Consider the following 21,476-nt stretch of genomic DNA (forward strand, 5'->3'; position numbering starts at 1 on the left):
TGAAATGTCCAATTTTCTGAGGAACCTCCAGACTGATTTCCTGAGTTATTATACCAGTCTGCAATCTCACCAACAATGGAGGAGTATTCCTCTTTCCCCACATCCTGGCCAGCATCTGCTGTCACCTGAGTTTTTTATCTTCACCATTCTGACTGGTGTGATGTGGAATCTCAGGGTTGTTTTGATTTGCATTTCCCTGATGACTAAGGATGTTGAACATTTCTTTAGGTGCTTTTTGGCCATTCGATAATCCTCAGCTGAGAATGTTGTGTTTAGCTCTGGACCCCATTTCCTAAGAGGGTTATTTGTCTCTCTGGAGTCTAACTTCTTGAGTTCTTTGTATATTTTGGATATTAGCTCTCTATCGGATGTAGGATTGGTAAAGATCTTTTCCTAATCTGTTGGTTGCCGTTTTGTCCTAATGACAGTGTCTTTTGCTTTACAAAAGCTTTGCAGTTTTGTGAGGTACCACTTGTCAATTCTTGATCTTAGAGCATTAGCCATTGGTGTTTTGCTCAGGAAATTTTCCCAAGTGTCCAAGTGTTCGAACTCTTCCCAAATTTTTCTTCTATTAGTTCGAGTGTATCTGGTTTGATGTGGAGGTCCTTGATCCACAAGGACTTAAGCTTTGTACATGGTGATAAGAATAGATTGATTTGCATTCTTCTACATGCTGACCTCCAGTTGAACCAGCACCATTTGTTGAAAAAGCTATCTTTCTTCCCTTCGTGGTTTTAGCTCCTTTGTCAAAGACCAAGTAACCAAGGGTGTGTGGGTTCATTTCCTGGTCTTCAATTCTGTTCCACTGGTCTATCTGCCTGTCTCTATACCAATACCATACAGTTTTTATGACTGTTGCTCTGTAATACTGCTTGAAGTCAGGGATGGTGATTCGCCCAGAACTTCTTTTATTGTTGAATATACTTTTCCCTATCCTGGTTTTTTTGTTATTCCAAATGAATTTGCAAATTGCTCTTTCTATCTCTATAAAGAATTAGTAAGGATTTTGATGAGAATTGCATTGAATCTGTAGATCGCTTTTGGCGAAATGGCCATCTTTACTATATTAATGCTCCCAATCCATGAGCATGGAAGATCTTTACATCTTATGAGATCTTCCTCAATTTCTTTCTTCAGAGACTTGAAGTTATAGTCAGACAGATCTTTCACTTGCTTGGTTAAAGTCACACCAAGATATCTTATGTTATTTGGGACTATTGTGAAGGGCGTCATTTCCTTGATTTCTTTCTCAGCCTGTTTATCCTTTGAGTAGAGGAAGGCTACTGATTTGTTTGAGTTAATTTTATACCCAGCCACTTTGCTGAAGTTGTTTATCAGCTTTAGTAGAACTTTTGGGATCAGTTAAATATACTATCATATCATCTGCAAATAGTGATATTTTGACTTCTTCTTTTCCAATCTGTATCCCCTTGATCTCCTTTTGTTGTCTGATTGCTCTGGCTAGAACTTCAAGAACTATACTGAATAAGTAGGGAGAGAGTGGGCAGCCTTGTTTAGTCCCTGATTTTAGTGGGATTGCTTCAAGTTTCTCATCATTTAGTTTGATGTTAGATACTGGTTTGCTGTATATTGCTTTTACTATATTTAGATATGGGCCTTGAACTCCTAATCTTTCCAGGACTTTAATCATGAAGGGGTGTTGAATTTTGACAAATGCTTTCTCAGCATCTGATGAAATGACCATGAGATTCTTATCTTTGATTTTGTTTATGTAGTGGATTACATTGATGGATTTCTGTATATGGAACCATCCCTGCATGCCTGGGATGAAGCCTACTTGATCATGATGGATGATTGTTTTGGTGTGCTCTTGGATTCGGTTTGCAAGAACTTTATTGAGTATCTTTGTGTCAATATTCATAAGGGAAATTGGTCTGAAGTTCTCTTTCTTTGTTGGGTCTTTGTGTGGTTTAGGTATAAGAGTAATTCGGTAGTGCTCTGTCTGTTTCAATTTTGTGGAATAGATTGGATAGTATTAGTATGAGGTCTTCTATGAAGGTCTGATAGAATTCTGCAGTGAACCCATCTGGACCTGGGCTCTTTTTGGTTGGGAGACTTTTAATAACTGCTTCTAATTCTTTAGGAGTTATGGGGTTGTTTAACTGGTTTATCTGTTCCTGATTTAACTTTGGTACCTGGTATCTGTCTAGGAAATTATTCATTTCCTGCAGATTTTCCAGTTTTGTTGAAAATAGACTTTTGTAATAGGATCTGATGATATTTTTAATTTCCTCTGATTCTGTTGTTATGTCTCCCTTTTCATTTCTGATTTTGTTAATTTGGACAGACTCTCTGTGACCTCTGGTTAGTCTGCCTCAGGATTTATCTATCTTGTTGATTTTCTCAAAGAACCAATTCCTGTTTTTGTTGATTCTTTCTATGGTCCTTTTTGTTTCATTGCTTGATTTCAGCTCTGAGTTTGATTATTTCCTGCCGTCATTCCTCTTGGGTTTATTTATTTATTTATTTTTGTTCTAGAGCTCTTAGGTGTGCTGTCAACCTGCTGACATATTCTCTCTCCTGTTTCCTTTTGCAGGCACTCAGAGCTATGAGTTTTCCTCTTGGTACCGCTTTCATTGTGTCCCATAAGTTTGGGAATGTTGTATCTTCATTTTCATAAAATTCTAAGAAGTCTTTAATTTCTTTCTTTATTTCTTCCTTGACCAGGTTGTCCTTGAGTAGACCACTGTTCAACTTCCATGTATAGGTGGGCTTTCTGTCATTATTGTTGTTTTTGAAAACCAGTCTTTTTTTTTCTTTTTTTCGGAGCTGGGGATCGAACCCAGGGCCTTGCGCTTGCTAGGCAAGTGCTCTACCGCTGAGCTAAATCCCCAACCCCTGAAAACCAGTCTTAGTGCATGGTGATCTGATAGGATGCATGGGATTATTTCTATCTTCCTGTATCTGTTGAGGCCTGTTTTATAGATTATAAAACAGATTGACGTACAGATTATACGGTCAACTTTAGAGAAGGTTCCATGAGGTGCTGAGAAGTTATATCCTTTTGTTTTAGGATGGAATGTTCTATAAATATCTGTTAAATCCATTTGGTTCATAATTTCTGTTAGTTTCTCTATGTCCCTGTTTCTATGATCTGTCCATTGATGAAAATGGGGTGTTGAAATCTCCTACTCTTATTGTGTGAGGTGCAATGTGTGTTTTGAGCTTTAGTAAGGTTTCTTTTATGAATGTAGGTGCCTTTGCATTTGGAGCCTAGATATTTATGATTGAAAGTTCTTCTTGCTGGATTTTTCCTTTGATGAATATGAAGTGTCCTTCCTTGTCCTTTTTAATGACTTTAGGTTGAAAGTCAATTTTATTTGATATTACAATGGCAACTCCAACTTGTTTCTTCAGGCCATTGTGCTTGGAAAGTTGTTTTCCAGCCATTTACTCTGAGGTAGTGTCTGTCTTTTTCTCTGAGGTGTGTTTCCTGCATGTATCAAAATGCTGGGTCCTCTTTACATATTCAGTCTCTTTACATATCTATGTCTTTTTCTTGGGGAGTTGAGCCCATTGATGTTGAGAGATATTAAGGAATAGTGATTGTCACTTCCTGTTATTTTCATTGTTAGAGGTTTAGTTATGTTTGTTTGACTGTCTTTTGGTTTCATTTCGAGGAAGTTATATTCTTGCTTTCTGTACGGTGTAGTTCTCTCCTTGTGTTGGAGTTTTCCATCCATTATCCTTTGTAGGGTTGGATTTTTAGAAAGATAGTGCATAAATTTTGTTTTGTCGTGGAATATCTTGGTTTCTCCATCTATGTTAATTGAAAGTTTTGCTGGATACAGTAACTTGGGCTGGCATTTGTGTTCTCTTAGGGTATATATGACATCTGTCCAGGATGTTCTGGCTTTTATAGTCTCTGTTGAGAAGTCTGATGAAATTCTTATAGGTCTGCCTTTATATGTCACTTGACCTTTTTCCCTTGCTGCTTTTAATATTCTTTCTTTGTTCTGGGCATTTGGTGTTTTAACTATTATGTGATGGGAGGAATTTCTCTTCTGGTCCAATCTATTTGGAGTTCTGTAGGCTTCTTGTATGTTTATGGGAATCTCTTTCTTTAGGTTAGGGAAGTTTTCTTCTATGATTTTGTTGAATATATTTACTGGTCCTTTGAGTTGGGAGTCTTCACTCTCTTCTATAACTATTATCCTTAGGTTTGATCTTCTCATTGTGCCCTGGATTTCCTGTATGTTTTGGGCTAGGAGCTTTTTGCATTTTACATTATCTTTGACCGTTGTTTCAGTGTTTTCTATGGTATCTTCTGCCCCTTAGATTCTCTCTTCTATCGCTTGTATTGTGTTGGTGATGCTTGTCTCTATGGCTCCTTGTCTCTTCCTTTGGTTTTCTTTATCCAGGGTTGTCGCCCTTTGTGCTTTCTTTATTGTTTCTATTTCCATTTTCAATTCCTTCACCTGTTTGATTGTGTTTTCCTGTAATTCTTTTAGGGACTTTTGTGTTTCCTCTCTAAGGACTTCTACTTGTTTATTTGTGTTTTCCTACATTTCTCTAAGGGAGTTCTTTATGTCTTTCTTCAAGTCCTCCATCACTATCAAAAAATGTGATTTTAAATCTAAATTTTGATTTTCTGGTGTGTTTGGATATCCAGTATCCAAACCAGTATCTGGTGGGAGTACTGGGCTCTGATGATATCAAGTAGTCTTGGTTTCTGTTGCTTGGGTTCCTGCACTTGCCTCTAGTCATTGGGTTGTCTCTGGTGTTTGCTTGTCTTGCTGTTTCTGGGAGTGACTTGACCCTGCTGTACGCCTCTGTGTCAGCACTCCAGTAGAACTGCTTTCCTGTTTCTTTCAGCCTTTTCTGAGAACAGGTGCTCTGATTTCAGGTGTGTAGGTGCTCCTGGAGACTGTCTTCCAGCTCTAGGCACGGGCAGGAATCAAAGGGTCCTGCCCCTGATTGCTCGTGTAGGTCCTTGCACCCAGCAGGCACAGTTGGCACTATACGGTTCCCTCTTGGGTCTGGACTATGGGGAGAGGGTATTCTCCTCTGTCTTCTCAGGAGTATCCACACTTCTGAGGGTCCAGCTCTCTCCCCCAGGGGATTTGGGTGCAGGGAGCTGTTTGGCAAGATCAGTTCTGTCCTGGGCACAGACCAGAACCACTCGTACCCACGGTTGTCTGTTGCTATATCCCTGTGTCAGGTCCCCTTGGACCAGGAAAGTGGGTCGAGGTGTGCAGAGGTGGCAGTCTGTCCTTGCCCTGGTTTTTTAATTGGGTCATTTGTTTTATTGGCATTAGTTTTCTGAGCTCTTTGTGTATTCCAGATACTAGCTCCTTGTCAGGCTTATAGCCGGTAAAGATTGTTTCTTATGCTGTAGACTTCATTTTCACCAGGATAATGGTGTACTTTGTTGAATCGTTTTCTGTTCCATGTGGTCCCATTTGTCATCTGCTTGAATGAAAGGGCACATACTTTTATAAAAGAGAAATTTTATGAACAGTGTAGTATTTTAAAGCCTGCTTTAGTTTTTATATAATTTATTAATTCTTGGAGAGTTTCATACATGCATACAGTATATTTGGGTTATATTAACCCCTTGCACTCCTCCTCCAATGCCTCACAGATCCAGGTCCGTAACTCCCCTTCCAACTTCATGTCCTCTTTATTGTTTTGCTTCACAACCCACTCAGACCAGTCTGCTGCCCACGTACTCATGGATATAGGTTCATCTACTGAAACAAGGTCAACCTACCAGGGATCACATCCCCAAAGAAAACCGACTCACCAGCCTCCAAGAGCTGTCAGCTGCCAATACTTCCTCAGTCAGAGCGGGCACTTCCTCCCATCCCTGCTCCACCCTGAAATGTTGACTGGCTTGATTTTCTGCAGGTTACCAAAGCTGCTGTGAATGCAGTGGTCCTGTCATGTCCAGAAAAGATTGCTTTGCCTCCGTGTTTCTCAACCTCTGGACTTTACAATCTTCCCACGTCTTCTCCCAAGATGGTCCCTGAGCCTCAGAAGAGAGGAGTGTAATATCTCTCATTTATGGCTGTCACTTTCTGCACTGTGACCACTGCACATTGAATAGTTTTTAAAGCAATCAAACCTCCCTGTTTTGTAGCCTTTCAGCACCTCAGGAATAAGCCAGATGTCTCTGATTTCTTTTTTTCCAGACAAAATAAGACTACAGGAAGGGCATACAGACTGTTCTGGACGTGTGGAGATCTGGCATAGAGGTTCCTGGGGAACAGTGTGTGATGACTCCTGGGATCTTAATGATGCTGAGGTTGCATGTAAGCAGCTGGGCTGTGGTCAAGCTGTGGAGGCACTAAAAGAAGCAGCATTTGGTCCAGGAACTGGGCCCATATGGCTGAATGAAATGAAGTGTAGAGGGAATGAGTCTTCCCTGTGGGATTGTCCTGCCAGACCATGGAGTCACAGCGACTGCGGGCACAAAGAAGATGCTTCTGTGAAGTGCCTCCCAAGTGAGTGTCACCAACATGGATTGAGCTGGACTCTTTGGTATCAAAGATAAGCCAGGCTTTAAAGTGTGATGTGTGAAGGGTTGATCTGGCAACGAGGGGGTCTGATGGGAGAACAACTGCGATGTTTCTATCTAAAGCAGTGGTTCCTAACTTTCCTATGCTGCAACCCTTTAAATGCAGTTCTTCTTGTTGTGACGACCACCCCCACAACCATAAAAATCATTTTGTTGCTGCTTCATAACTGTAGCTTGCTACTGTTGTGTGTTATAACATAAATATCTGATATGTGGGATATCTGATATGTGACTCACACCCCCCCCCAAATTGTGAAGCACTGATCTAAAGGAATGGTGAGAAAAACATTTACTGTTACACAGTGGCTGTTACAGAAGATAGGCATATAACCTATGTATCTGTGTGCAGAAGAAATACTGGGAGCTGCAAGCTTTAGGTGGGAAGGTGAGGTTCACTTGTTTAAGCAGCAGTGGAGGCTCACACAAAGATATTGATATTTGCTTCATTCATGGCCCATAAGATTAAGGGGTTTTTTCCCTCTTTTCTCCTGCAGGAATGACTTTAGAATCACAGCATGGCACAGGTATGTCATGAAATTTATAAATGTGAGGTTGATTTATAAGCTATGTTATTTAGGATCCCTCTTGTAACTTGATATGCCAGGGTGGGGGATACCCAGGAGGGGCCCCAACTGCTCAGAGAAGAAAGGGAAGGGAAGAGGGAATGTTTGTGGAAGGGTATGACCTGGAGGGGGCAGTGAGCAGGATGTAAGGTGAAGTAGTAGTAGTAGTAGTAGTAGTAGTAGTAGTAGTAGTAGTAGTAATAGTAGTAATTAAAAATAGAATCCCTCCTGTTTAGAAGACTTTGGGTCAGAAGGAGCCCTGAGGATTAGAACTTTACTTCAGGGCCAAAGAAAGAGAAGCTGAGATTTTATCATCTTTCTATTTACCCTTGCTTAGGTCATTCAACCCTCACTGCACTCCTGGTTTGTGGAGCCATTCTATTGGTCCTTCTCATTGCCTTCCTCTTGTGGACTCTGAAGCGACGACAGACCCAACGGCTTACAGGTCTGAGCAAATGACGATCTCTCTAACATATTCATGGGATAAAGGCATTCTTGGTACAATTAAAATCTAAATAAGCAAATTACTCAAGTATGCAATGACTAGAAAGCAGGGGTCTATAAAAGGTTTGAAGAGTTTCTTGGAATATAAGGAGCAGGGAGAGAAGTTCTGGTTATAATAATGTACTCTGCATTCTATAGGTTTAATTGGCAAAGTTAATTAACATAACTGGTAGTTTAGAATGAATATACAATTTACGTTTTAAGATGAAGGTTTGCCCATACTTAATTTTCTCCAACCTTAATAACCTTAACATAGAATTGAATTATTCTATGAAACAACGTGCTAGGATCTGAAGGTGAGAAGGGGGATAATAAAATATTTTTGGTTTATGGAATTTTGGGTTTAGGAGAATACTGATAATGCAGTGCTCTATTAATAAGAATGAGAAATAAAGTGACAAAAAAAGAGATTATCTAAAGTAAAAGGGAGGATGGAGGGCTTCTGGGACACCTTTTGAGACAGATTTTAAAGAGAGTTCAGATAATTGAGCAAGAGAAAGAGGACACGAGCAAGTGCAAGAAAGTATAAAGGATGGCACAGTTGTCTGCATCAAGTGAAATGAGGGTCAAATAGAGAAGCTGCCTGCCAAGCAAGGAACGAACAAGTTGTGAAACGCTTGTATATGAAAGTCCAAGATTGCCTGGTCGTTAGAATAGAATGTGAGGGAAGCAAGGGGATCAAGTTGTCCTTTCGAAAGAACTTTAAGCAAGCGCATGCGTGAAAGGTTTGAGTAGAGCCTCGGGGTGGACAGGAGCACCCCTGTGGAACAGGAAAAGGCTTTAGAGTGAGAATGGAGGGAAGACGACGCACTTTCAGTCAGTCACAGAGCATTGTTGGCTTCCTTGGTAGGAGAGTAGGTCATTACATCATGACGTAGAGACGATTTCCTGTCTCCTAGAGTAGGCTATTTGAAAACAACAGCGTAGGTAATGACTGGGTATGTTTAAATTGCTGATGAAAGGCTAGGATGAAGGGGAGACAGTTTTATGGGTGCCCGCTGATCCCTAACTCTGTTGTCAGTTTCCTCAAGAGGAGAGGTCTTGATACATCAAGTTCAGTACCAAGAGATGGATTCGAAGACGGATGATCTGGACTTGCTGAAATCCTCGGGTCAGTGAACTGTATAAAAATCTAAACCTTGGAATTTTAACAAGTGCCTGCAATTGACTCTGAGCATTCTACTTCGATTAATAGTTGAGAAAGTTCTGGAACTCTGTAATGGGAAGTTTGTGGTGCACAGGAAGAAAAAAAAAGGAGGGGCGGGATAAATGTCTCACAGCGAAAACATCAAGAAAGGCAGCTGTGAGCTGAAAATTATTCTTAGAGAACGCTTTGCAGCCACAAAGAAGTCTATGTAGCCTAAGAGGCTGATCACTGAAAGGGGTGCACCAACCCAACCACATACTATGGCTTGGACCTCGTTTTGCTGAAACAGAAATCGATTTTCTAAAAGACTGTTATGATGACTGTTTAAATTTTCTTTTCCTTCTCTTCTTAAAAATGATTTGGCTGTGTAAAATTGAGGTCTGCAACATGTTACAGAGAACACAGAGGCGCTATAAACATTACTAAACTAAAGCATGGGAGCATTTCCATAGTCTCACAGGAATCCTGCACGCAGCACAATGTTATCACTACTGCGCATGTGCTGCACAAAAGTGCGGCCATCCAGTCGCCTGTGCTCACCTTCTTCTTTGCATCCTCCCACCTGTGCCTTTTCCTTCAGAAGTCCACTCCCAGTCGCTATCCTTGAATTTTATTTTTATTATATTTTTTCTATAAGTCTAAAAGGTCAAGCTTCCTATACTCCATCTAATAAGACACCATAGAGCATTGCCCCCCAGGACCAGCCTTAGCTTTCATTCTAGAAGAAATGGCCTAGTACTCATTGTCCTCACTCCTCAGGAACCTTCTGAGAGGGACTTGCCTTGGTTCTTCAGTCTGTTGCTGCTGCTACGTCAGATGTGTATTTAAGGAATGGTGCTGGGCTTCTCAGCTCCCACCTTTTGGCTGCCAATTGGCGCCAGATTTTATAGGTTTAAAGAGCTTCTCAGACACTTGAGGCCAGGGCTGGCATATATTCCCAGTAATTACCTTCTTCCTTCCAGAAAATTCCAATGATTCGTATGATTTTAATGCTGATGGACTAACATCTTTGTCTAAATATCTTCCTATTTCTGGAATAAAAAGGGGGCCGATAATTCATAACCCACTGAGGTGAGTGAGAATTTACTCATCATGATTCAAAACAGGCACCCTCCTCTTAAGATAGGCAACCCCTTATATTAGAAAGAAAAGAATGCATATACATGTATGTTTCCAGATGGATGTACATATTTATAAATATGTATCTGTGTTCAAATATAGATCAACTATTTGTAAATATGACTCAACCATTGCTAAGATGTGTGTGCACATGCACTTGCGTGTGTGTGTGTGTGTGTGTGTGTGTGTGTGTGTGTATTTGTGTATCTGCTTATCAAGAACATCCACAAGGCTAAGGAGAAGCAGGATAAGTAAATACTTTGAAATGTTACAGGGATCCTGTCAGGCAGTTAAAAACCTATGTATAATTTATGCTATGACAGAGATTATACAAGACACTACAAATGACAGAAAATCCATCTAAAAGATTTAGGAAGCATATAAGAAGATGTGGTATTTAAGTTAAACTTTAATTACGGTTGAAACATAAACCACTTCAGGGAAAGGGTATCATACATACAGACCATGGAGACAGAGATGACAGGTACACCTTGAGGAAACAGGCTTCCACTCGAATGAACACATCATACAGATTTATACTATGCTTCAGCAGACATGTTTGGAGTCACATTTTACAAACTGTCTTCCATGAAAAAAGTTCAACCAAAATTATAAAAACTTAGTAGGTGAAAAGGCTAGAAAAAAAATTATTAAGTTTTACATTTTTTAAAGATGGTAAGATGAGTTTGTAGGTACACTTTTCTGCTTTTTTTATTTAAGTAATTAAGGAATATAGTTTTACATAAGTTTTAATGAGACAAAGAGCAAAAATAGAACTCTTGGAAAGTTTATAAAGTATAAAGTGTTGGGCTGGGTGTCGCTTGCGGGCAGAGCGTTTGTTTAGTTTGTACCAGGTTCTGAGTTTAACACCAACTCTATAATGAAAAGAAAGACAAATACTCACACTGTGAAGTGTTAATATCCACAAAATATATGGAATTATATGTGTGTGCACATATGCATGAAGTTCTTAAAGTTTCTACAGTGCACAAACAGTGATTAGTGTTAATGCATATCTATGTACATTCTACATACATGCACATGTGTGTACAGTCTCTAAGGAACAGTTGAGCAAAGCTACATAAAGGCTTTTTTCACAAAATAAATTGAAATAAAAATCTGAAAGCACTGGAGAGATGACTCAATAGATAATGTGCCTGCCACACAGCGAGAGGACATCCTTAAATTCATATACCAGAACCATGTTAAAAAGCCATGAGACCAGCACTGGTGGAGACAGGCCTGTCCCTGAGACTCATTAGTGTCCAGCCCTAGCCAAATCAATAAGCTTCAGAATCAGTGCCTCAAAACACTTTGTGATGGAGAGAGTCGCAGGGAAGACACTTGGGTTTCCACACACATGTGCACCCACATGCACACACCCACACTAGCAAGTACTGACACAACTAATAAAAATAAACCAATAAATAGAATGAATGGAAAACTACTTCGTAATGAGATCTTGCTTCATATAAACCAGACTAGCAAACATTTAAAACAGCACCAGGACACATTACCAATGAGAACTGAAAGCGGCCATTTAAACCACTGCTGCTAGAAGACACACAACAGCCTCGAGAGAACAACCTACTGACCCCCGTTAGAGTGACACTGAAGTGACAGAGAGCTTTATAAATCCTCTCACTCCACCTGTGAACCTGTGCACATCCTGCCCATACAAGTAAAAATATTAAGACCTTTGTCAGACGGTGTCATTCCACACTGTTACTCGGGGCCAAAAAGTAGATAAATAAAAATAAAGCTAATGTCAACTGACAGCCCAATGGCTGGCAAACCTCTGGTGTAACTCTAAAGAGAGCAATCGTCCACAAATGTTAGCATGATCCTGCTCAAATAAAATGTTTGTATCAATGACTGAATACACTTCTGTATAGGTAGAAATACAATCTGAACTACATTATAGACAGGGATTCTGCAAACAAAAACTGACCCATAGCCTCAAAGTACATTAACATTCCTGATGTGACAGAGCCTTCTTACCCAGCAACCACCGTGAGACTGCTGCTGCAGGATCACAGGGGTGTGGCCTTTTGGAATGGCATCATTTTCTTTTCTTGGTTTGTTTTGTTTTGGTTTGGTTTGGTTTTTTTTTTTTTTTTTTTTTTTTTGCTTTGTTTTGTTTGAGGCAGAGTGTTACACTGTAGTCTAGGCTAGCTTCACACTCACAATGTAGACCAGGCTGGTTTCACACTCAGAGCAATCCTCCTGTCCCAGCCTCATGAACTCTAGGCTCACAGGTGGCTCCACTATGTCTGACCTTTTTAAATGCCGTTCCTTGATATCACTGTCCCACCACGGAACAAAGTGATTTCCACGTACACCAAGGCTCAAATTTCTTTGCACTTAATTCTCTGCTCAGCGAAGGTAGTCTGTATTGTTATACAAATGAGTTTGGACATGCATGGTATAATATGATGCATGCTTCTGTGTGAAGACAGAAATGACCTTTTTGTACTTATGGGTTAGGTTGGCATTTAAGAAACCTTGACATGACAGCCAGCTAAATGGACAAGAGCCCAGTCCGTGCACGGATGACCACAGCTACATCTTCACGCTGTCCTTTGTTTGCTGGCACTCTACTGAACCTGCAGAAGCCATGTTTGTGAATGTGACCACTGAATAGATATGGGAGACTTTCAAGGGTATTAAATAAACGATATTGTTATTGATTTGACGTTGCTTCTTTGGTTCTTTGTTTTGTCTGCTTGTTTGGGACAGGGTCTCATTATTTAGCCCTAGTTGCCCTGGAGATGGCTATAGAAGGAAGGCAAGTCTAGAATTCACAGAGGTCTGCTTGTCTCTGATTCCCAAGTGCTGGGATTAAATATATGTGCCACTACATGTGGTTTAACCATTTTATCTCGATTTTATAAACTTCCGGTTGAAGTTTTGTGACCTTTTTAAGGTCTTTATGAAAAAAAATGATGTCTTTTCATTTGGCATGCTAATATTCAAATATTATACACTTCCTTTTAGTTGAGTTTAAGAATAATTTTCTTATAGCCAAGTCAAGTAAGCTCATTTTCACTTGGATTTTTTAATAAAGAAATACGGTCATCGGGACCACACGGCAGTTGTGACTGGCTGCATGAGGCCTTCAAAAAAATGCTTTAAAAAGAAAATAAAGGAGGGGGGCATGAGACGAGGAGAGGGGACTGGCTGAGAGGAGGTTTGGAGCAAGTGGAGGGAGATGAAACTCTAGTAGGGGAACTTATGTGATCATAGTGCATTGTGTTCAAATATGACATGACCTAAAGTGGAAAGCAAGCTGTACCATGACCAATCCTTTTTGTTGCTATAATTCTGCTCACTGACATGAAATGCATAAAAGTACTTGATAAGGAAAAAGACTCAGTCGTGTAGTTCTCTGGTCCTCAGGAACATATATCATAAAAACTAAACCCATGCGTAAACCATGAGGATCCTATATAAATATAACTAATATAAATAAGCTCAAATACTATGAAAAATCATAACAACATAAATATGACAACCACTAACATAAAGACAATGATATTTAATTCAATTCAATACTAAGCTGAACATCTACAAACTTACTGAATATTGCAGTCTTTTACACAATTTATTTTTTAATTAAGTATATTTATAATTACAAACATTTATCATGAAAAAATGATATTTTCAACGTCATATGTAGTGAGATGGCTAGATCAAGCTAATTAGTACACATTCCTTTGTGTCTGTTTTTCTGTCCTGAGAACGTGTTAGCACCTACTTCCCAGCTATTTTCTTTTATTTATTGGTTATTTTATTTATTTACATTTCAAATGCTGTACCCCTTCATGGTTTTACCTCTGCAAACTCCCCATCCCATTGCCCCTCTTTCCCCTCCCCTTTGCCTCTATGAGTGTGCTCCTCTACCCACTCACCCACTCCCACCTCACAACTCTAGTGTCCTCCTACACTGGGGCATCAAACCTCCACAGAACCAAGTGCCTCACCCCCTTCTCCCCACCGGTGCAGGATAAGGAAGTCCTCTGCTGCATATATAACTAGAGCCATGGGCCAGATCATGTAAATGCTTTGGTTGGTAGCTTAGTCCCTGGGAGCTCTGAGGGATCAGGCTAGTTGAAACTGTTGTTCTTTCTATAGGGTTATAATTCCATTCAGCTCCTTCAATCCTTCCCCCAAGTCTTCCATTGGGGTCCCCTGCTCGGTCCAATGTTTGGCTGTGAGCATCTGCATCTGTATTGGTCAGGTACTGGCAGAGCTTCTCAAGGGACATCCATATCAGGCTCCTGTCAGCAAGCACTTCTTGTCATCAGCAATAGTGTCAGGGTTTGGCATCTGCAGAAGGGCTGGATCCCTAGGTAGGGCAGTGTCTGGATGACCTTTCCTTCAGTCTCTGCTCAATTTTCTCTCCTTGCATTTCCTTTAGACAGAAACAATTCTGTGTTAAAAAATTTTGAGATGGGTGAGTGAGCCCATCACTCAACTGCTGAACATCCCAATCTACTGGAGGTTGTCTCTACAAGTTCTCTCTCCCCTTTGTTGTAAATTTTGGCTAATGCCATCCCCCACTGGGTCCTGGGAGCTGTTTGCTTCACTGGTGACTGGGACTTTATAGTGGCCACACCCATTTCCACATCACCCATTGCTACATATTTCTATTCAAATTCCTGACCCTCTATATTCCTCTCCCATCCTTTCCCATACCTCATCACCCCCTTTTTTCCCCTCCCTCTCCTCTTTCTCCCCCAGGTGCGTCCCTCCCTCTACCTCCTGTGATTATTTTGTTCCCCCTTCTAAGTAGGATTGATGCTTCCACACTTCAGTCTGCTTTCCTCTTAAGCTTCATATGGCATGTGGGTTGTATGATAGGTATTCTGACCATTTAGGGCTAATAACCACTTATCAGTGAGTACACATCATGTGTGTTCTTTTTGTGACAGGGTCACCTCACTCAGAATAATATGTTCTAGTTTCATCCATTTACCCGTGATTTTCATGAAATCATTTTTTTTTAATTGCTGGGTAGTATTCCGTTGTGTAAATGTAGATTTTCTGTATCCATTCCTCCATTGAGGGATATCTGGGTTATTTAGAGGAGCATGTGTCCTTGTTATATGTTGGAGCATATTTTGGGTATATGCCCAGGAGTGGTATAGGTAGGTCATCAGGTAGAACTATTTTCAATTTTCTGAGGAACTGCCAGATTGTTTTCCAAATGGTTTTACCAGCTCACAAAGCTATAGCAATGAAGTTCCTCCTTCTCCACATCCTCACCAACATCTGCTGTCACATGAGGTTTTTTATCTTAGCCATTCTGATTGGCATAGGGTGGAATCTCAGGGTCATTTTGATTTGAATTTCCCTGTTAAGGACTTTGAAGATTTCTTTAGGTGTTTCACAGCCATTTGAGATTCCTCATTTGGCAATTCTTTGTTTAGTTCTATACCCCATTTTTAATAGGGTTATTTGGTTCTCTGGAATCTAACATCTTGAGTTCTTGGTATATTTTTGATATTAACCCACTATCAGAGGTAGGGTTGGTAAAGATCTTTCCCCAATCTGTAGAGTGCAGTTTGTCCTGCTGACAATGTCCTTTGCCTTACAGAAGCTTTTCAATTTTATGAGGTCCCACTCAGCAGTTCCTGATGAGTCATTGCTGTTCTGTTCAGGCAATTTCCCCCTATGCCCATGTATTCAAGGCTCTTCCCCACTTTTTCTTGTATTAGTTTGAGGGTATATGGTTTTATGTGGAGGTCCTTGATCCACTTCGACTTGAGCTCTGTACAGGGCAATAAGAATGGGTCAATTTGCATTCTTCTACATGCTGACTGTCAGTTGAATCAGCACCATTTCTTGAAAATGCTGTCTTTTTTCCACTGGATGGTTTTGGCTTCTTTGTCAAAGAGCAAGTGATCATAGGTATGTGTGTTCATTTCTGGGTCTTCAATTCTATTCCATTGATCTACCTTCCTGTCTCCGCACAAATACCATACAGTTTTTATCACTATTGCTCTGTAATATAGCTTGAAGTCAGGGATGGTGATTCCCCCAAAAGTTTTTTATTGTTGAAAATAGTTTCTACTACCCTCAGTTTATTATTATTCCAAAAGAATTTGAAAATTACTCTGTCTATCTCTGTGAAGAATTGAGTTGGAATTTTGATGGTGATTCCACTGAATCTGTAGATTGCTTTTGGCAATATGGCCATTTTTACTAAATCAACCCTGCCAATTTATAAGCCTGGGAGATCTTTCCATCTTTTGAGGTCTTCTTCAGTTTCTTTCTTCAGAGACTTGAAGTTCTTGTCATACAGATCCTTCACTTGCTTAGTTGGAGTCACACCAAGATATTTTATATTATTTGTGACTGTTGTGAAGGGTGTCATTTCCCTAATTTCTTTCTCAGCCTGTTTATCCTTTGAGTAGAAGAAGGCTACTCATTTGTTTGAGTTAATCATATATCGAGCCACTTTGCTGAAGTTGTTTATTAGCTATAAGAGTTCTCTGGTAGAATTTTTAGTGTCGCTTACATATACTGTAACATTATCAGCAAATAGTGATATTTTTGGCTTATTCCTTTCCAATTTATATCACTTTGGCATTCCTTTGTTGTCTAATTGCTCTATCTAGAACTTTTAGTGTCATATTGAATAAATAGGGAGGGGGCAGCCTTGTATTTCCCCTGATTTTAATAGTGTTGTTTCAAGTTTCCATTTAGTTTGGTGGTAGCTATTGGTTTGCTGTATATTTCTTTGATTATGTTTAGTTATGTGTCTTGAATTCCTGATCTTTGTCAAACGGTTTTTTTAGCATCTAATGAGATGATGATGTGCTTTTTTCTTTGAGTTTGATTATATAGTGGATTATGTTGCTGGACTTCAGTATATTGAATCATCCCTGCATCCCTGGGATAAAGCCTATTTGATCATATTGAATGATCATTTTGATGTGTTCTTGGATTCAGATTGCGAGAATTTTATTGAGTATTATTGCATCGATATTTATAAGGCAAATTGGCCTGAAGTTTTCTTTCTCTGTTGGGTCTTTGGTGCTTTAGGTATCAGTGTAACTTCATAGAACAAATTAGGTAGTCTTCCTTATGTTTCTATTTTATGAAATAATTTGAGAAGTACTGGTATTAGGTCTTCTTCGAAGGTCTGATAGGATTCTGCACTGAAACTATCTGGTCCTGGGCTTTATTTGGTTGGGAGATAGTTAATGATTCTATTTCCTTAAGGATTATTGAACTGTTTAGATGCTTTATCTAATCCTGATTTAACTTTAGTAACTGGTATCTGTCTAGAAAATCAACCACTTCATATAGAGTTTCCAGTTTTGTTGAATATAGGCTTTTGTAGTAGGATCTGTTGATTTTTGGAATTTCCTCAGTTTTTGTTATGCCTCCCTTTTTCATATCTGATTTTGTTAATTTTGATACTGTCTCTGTACTCTCTAGTTAGTTTGGCTGAGGGTATATCTTGTTGATTTTCTCAAAGAACCAGCTCCTAGTTTTGTTGATTCTTTGTATAGTTCTTTTTGTTTCTACTTCGTTAATTTCAGTCCTGAGTCTTATTATTTCTTGCTGTTTACTCCTCCTGGGTGTATTTGCTTATTTTGCTCTAGAGCTTTCAGATGGGTTGTAAAGCTGCTAGTGTATGATCTCTTCAATTTATCTATAAAGGCATTCAGTGCTATGAATTTCCCTCTTAGCACTGCTTTCATTGTTTCCTATAAGTTTGGGTATGCTATGCCTTCATTTTCTTTAAGTTCTAAAAAGTCTTTATTTTTTTCTTTATTTCTTCCTTTGCCAAGTTATCACTGAGTAGAGAGTTGTTCAGTTTCCATGTGTATGTGGGCTTTCTGTTGTTTTTGTTGTGACTGAAGACCATTCTTAGTCCATGGTGGTCTGATAGAATGCATGAGATTAATTCAATCTTCTTGTATCTGTTGAGACCAGTTTTGTGAACAATTATATGGTCAATTTTAGAGAAGGTACCATGAGATGCTGAAAAGAAGGCATATTCTTTTGTTTTAGGAAGAAATAGTCTATAGATATATATTAAATCTATTTGGTTCATAACTTCTGTTAGTTTCACTTTGTCTCTGTTTAGTTTCTGTTTCCATGATCTGTCCATTAGTGAGAGTGAGGTGTTGAAGTCTCCCACTATTGTCATGTGAGGTTCAATGTGTGCTCTGAGTTTTAGTAGAGTTTCTTTTCCAAATGTGGATGCTGTTGCATTTGGTGCACAGATGTTCAGAACTGAGAGTTCATCTTGCTCAATTTTTCCTTTAATAAATATGAACTGTCCTTCTGTACTGGCTTGTTTTGTGTGTCAACTTGACACAAGCCGGAGTTATCACAGAAAAGGAGCTTCAGTTGTGGAAATGCCCTCATGAGACCCAGCTGTAAGGCATTTTCCCAACTAGTGATCAAGTGGGGAGAACCCAGCCCATTGTGGGTGGTGCCATCCCTGGACTGGTGGTCTTGGGGTCTATAAGAGAGCATGCTGAGCATGCCTGGGGAATCAAGCCAGTAAGTAACATCCCTCCATGGCCTCTGCATCAGCTCCTGCTTCCTGACTTGCTTGAGTTCCAGTCCTGACTTCCTTTGGTGATGAAACAGCAATGTGGAAGTAAGCTGAATAAACCCTTTCCTCCCTAATTTGCTTCTTGGTCATGATGTTTGTGCAGGAATAGAAACCCTGACTGAGACACCTTCCCCATATTTTTTGATAACTTTTGGTTGAACGTCTATTTTATTGGATATTAGCATGGCTAATCCAGCTTGTTTCTCGGGACCATTTGCTTGGAACTTTTTTCTACCCTTTTACTCTGAGGTAGTGTCTATCTTTGTCACTGGGGTGTGTTTCCTGTATGCAGCAAAATGCTGAGCCTGTTCACATATCCAGTCTGTTAGCCTATGTCTTTTTAATGGGGAATTGAGTCCATTGTTTTGAGAGTTATTGAGGATCAATGATTGTTGTTTCCTGTTATTTTTGTTTTTTAGAGGTGGACTTATGTTTGTATGGTTCTCTTCTTTTAGGTTTGTTATGAGAAGATTAAACTCTTGCTTTTTCAAGGGTGAAGTTTCCCTCCTTGTGTTGGAGTTTTCCTTCTATTATCCTTTGTAGGGCAGGATTAGTAAAACGGTATTATTTAAATTTGGTTTTGTGATGGAATGTCTTGGTTTCTCGATCTATGGTAATTGAGAGTTGTCCCTCGAGACCTCGCCAGCAAGAAAACACGCGGGGACATACGAATCCTTGCTGCAGCTAAACGTTTTATTGAATCTTAAGGAGAGGCCCCGCGCGCCGGCATGGCGCGGCTTATATACACCCTAGCGCAGCGCATCCACACCTGATTGGTTGCTTACCCATGATCTCATTAGGCACGCTCCGGAGTGGGCAAAGACCTGGCACGAAGGCACTCTTGCACATGCGCACACAGTTAACTTCCTGAAAGGAAGTCGGCTGGCATGGCAGAGGCCAGCGCCATCTTGTAATGGCGAAAGCTATCCTGGCCTTCCACGTGGGGCGCAGTGGAAGCCAGTGCCATCTTGTGGTGGTGAATGTTATTGCGGCCCTCTACATTTCCCCCTTATTATTTTATTAATTAATAATAATAAATTATTGTCTAGGCTGGTCTAGGTCCCTGCAGTTACGTCCATCTGCTGTGGCTCCTGTCTTAGGTCGTTCCTCTATGTCACAGCCTTATCGAAGGGTAACCCTATCACCACTGGGCCCCGTGTACTGTGCATGAGGAAAGTTGACCGTCTCTGGATACCACAGTGCTGTGTGACAGTAACTGTTAATGACCTAGGGCGAACTCTAAAAAGAGGCCAGTCAGAAGATGAGTTAGTGGGGGAATCATGATCACCCTATCGCATGCAATGAGGAAACCTCAGCGATGTGGAAGGGCTGATCAAAGAAATCATTGCGTCTCTCTCATCCCAGTGCAATGGATCCACAGATCCATGGGGTGCAAGAGCAGAGAACTCAGATACCGACTAATTTTTGAGGAAAGATAACCAAATTTTAGGGGAGGCCCCTTGTTCAATGGCCACAAGTGCTTGAGTGATAACGGCCTTGTCACGTTTCTGTTGAGATCTGAGTTTGCAAACCAACCATAGCATGAACACTAATCCACAGCATAGGGCTGCACCAAACAGAGCCACTCCCGATAAGTAGTGGGCACCTCATTTGGTTCACCTCAGCTGTTACCACCAAGGGCTGTAGTCAAGCCGCTCCTATAATAAAATTTTAGAATTCCCAATTGTTAGTAACTACTCCAGAAAGTTCACCCACTGTGCTTATCTAACAATAGATTGGGGGAGGATAACTCCAGACACTGCAGACACAATGTCTGCAGCAGTAATGGCTGCTACAATAGCAGCGAAAGTGTCAAGGTCTTTTCCAGGACAGTTCAGGATCTCTGGAACAACCAGCAGGCAATGGAACCTTGTCTGAGATCTGTACAACCAGGACAGAGTTCCCCAGTCCACAGCAGCTTCACGTAGGTGGCATTCCTATGAAGCTACAGTCTGCAAAATGACAACACCAGTTAAGGCAGCAAGAGTCACCAGGGAAATGAGGGGGGCAGCAACAGCTGCAGTTTTCTCCAGCAAGCAGCAGTGCACAGAGGGTCAGAGAGCAGGCCACAGTGGGACGGGACACACGCAGCGGTAACACTGACTGCAGCAACGGCAAAATCTCTGTGATGACAAAAGATGAGGGGGAATCTTCCATCTTCCTCTTAAGGGCACAGGAATGACTTCAGGGACCCGAACCAGGAGAGCTGAATCTTCATGCTCCCAGGATCAGCAAGTCTCACCCGCCACTCAGGCAGCTGGCACACTCTTGTAGCATCCTGTAGAAAAAACACAAAGATTCCCTCTTCCCCATATAAAATATCTGAACAGAATCATGTCAATACGTGGATCTTTCTATTTCACCTAGGCAGAAGTATGCCTAGTTATAGGGTGCCATAAACTTTGGCATCCAAATTTTAAAATTGAAATAAGAGGAGCATTATTTAGCATACAGGGATAACTCCCCCTTTTTATTTATTAGTATATAGTAAAGATATTATTTATTAAGGTAAGTCCTCGAGGATTAAATTGAGGACACTGAGCACTTGTATTTATAAATTGATTTGTATACCAAATTATTGTCTCCAGCATTATTGTTTTGGATATATAAAGAATGAGATATTTTGACTAATTGTTCCTATGTAAGGCCTATAATCTGTCTGGTATCATTGCCCTCCCTTGTTAAGGAGCCCAGGCAATCCAGTTTGAGTTCTTAAATGGCCTATAAAGGAACAGTATTTAATGTTCTTAACAACTAAGCCATCTCTCCAGCACCTCACAAACTTTATTTACCTAAACATAAGCATTAATTAGAAATGTCAAATCCTGTAAATATTGTCCAGATTCAGTCTTACTAGAAATCCCTGAGCTGGCAGGGTGAGGCTGGGAATTGAAAGTAAGCAAATGGAGTCTTCCTCTTTTCATATTAACTCCATTACCATTTTCAAAGTTAGGTATGAGTCTAAGGTTTAATTTAGTTGTCTGAGCCAGAGCACTGAAAGGACAGTGAGTTGTCAGACAA

General features: G+C 40.3%; 1 protein-coding gene across 4 annotated transcripts in view; it reads left to right on the forward strand.

Moving 5' to 3' along the window:
- Cd163 (CD163 molecule) overlaps window positions 1–13,162 on the forward strand; it is a 33,396-nt gene extending 20,234 nt beyond the window's left edge. The window contains exons 12-17 of one of the 4 annotated variants that reach the window (XM_006237352.5): window positions 6,156–6,467; window positions 7,036–7,065; window positions 7,442–7,549; window positions 8,630–8,719; window positions 9,718–9,826; window positions 12,362–12,570. In XM_006237352.5, the coding sequence (XP_006237414.1) occupies window positions 6,156–6,467; window positions 7,036–7,065; window positions 7,442–7,549; window positions 8,630–8,719; window positions 9,718–9,826; window positions 12,362–12,383 (671 nt within the window). In that variant the 3' untranslated portion in view covers window positions 12,384–12,570. 4 annotated transcript variants of the gene reach the window in all.
- The last annotated feature ends 8,314 nt before the right edge of the window (window positions 13,163–21,476 follow it).

Source organism: Rattus norvegicus, chromosome 4 (assembly GCF_036323735.1).
Source record: "Rattus norvegicus strain BN/NHsdMcwi chromosome 4, GRCr8, whole genome shotgun sequence".
In the NCBI taxonomy this organism is placed as follows: Eukaryota; Metazoa; Chordata; class Mammalia; order Rodentia; family Muridae; genus Rattus; species Rattus norvegicus.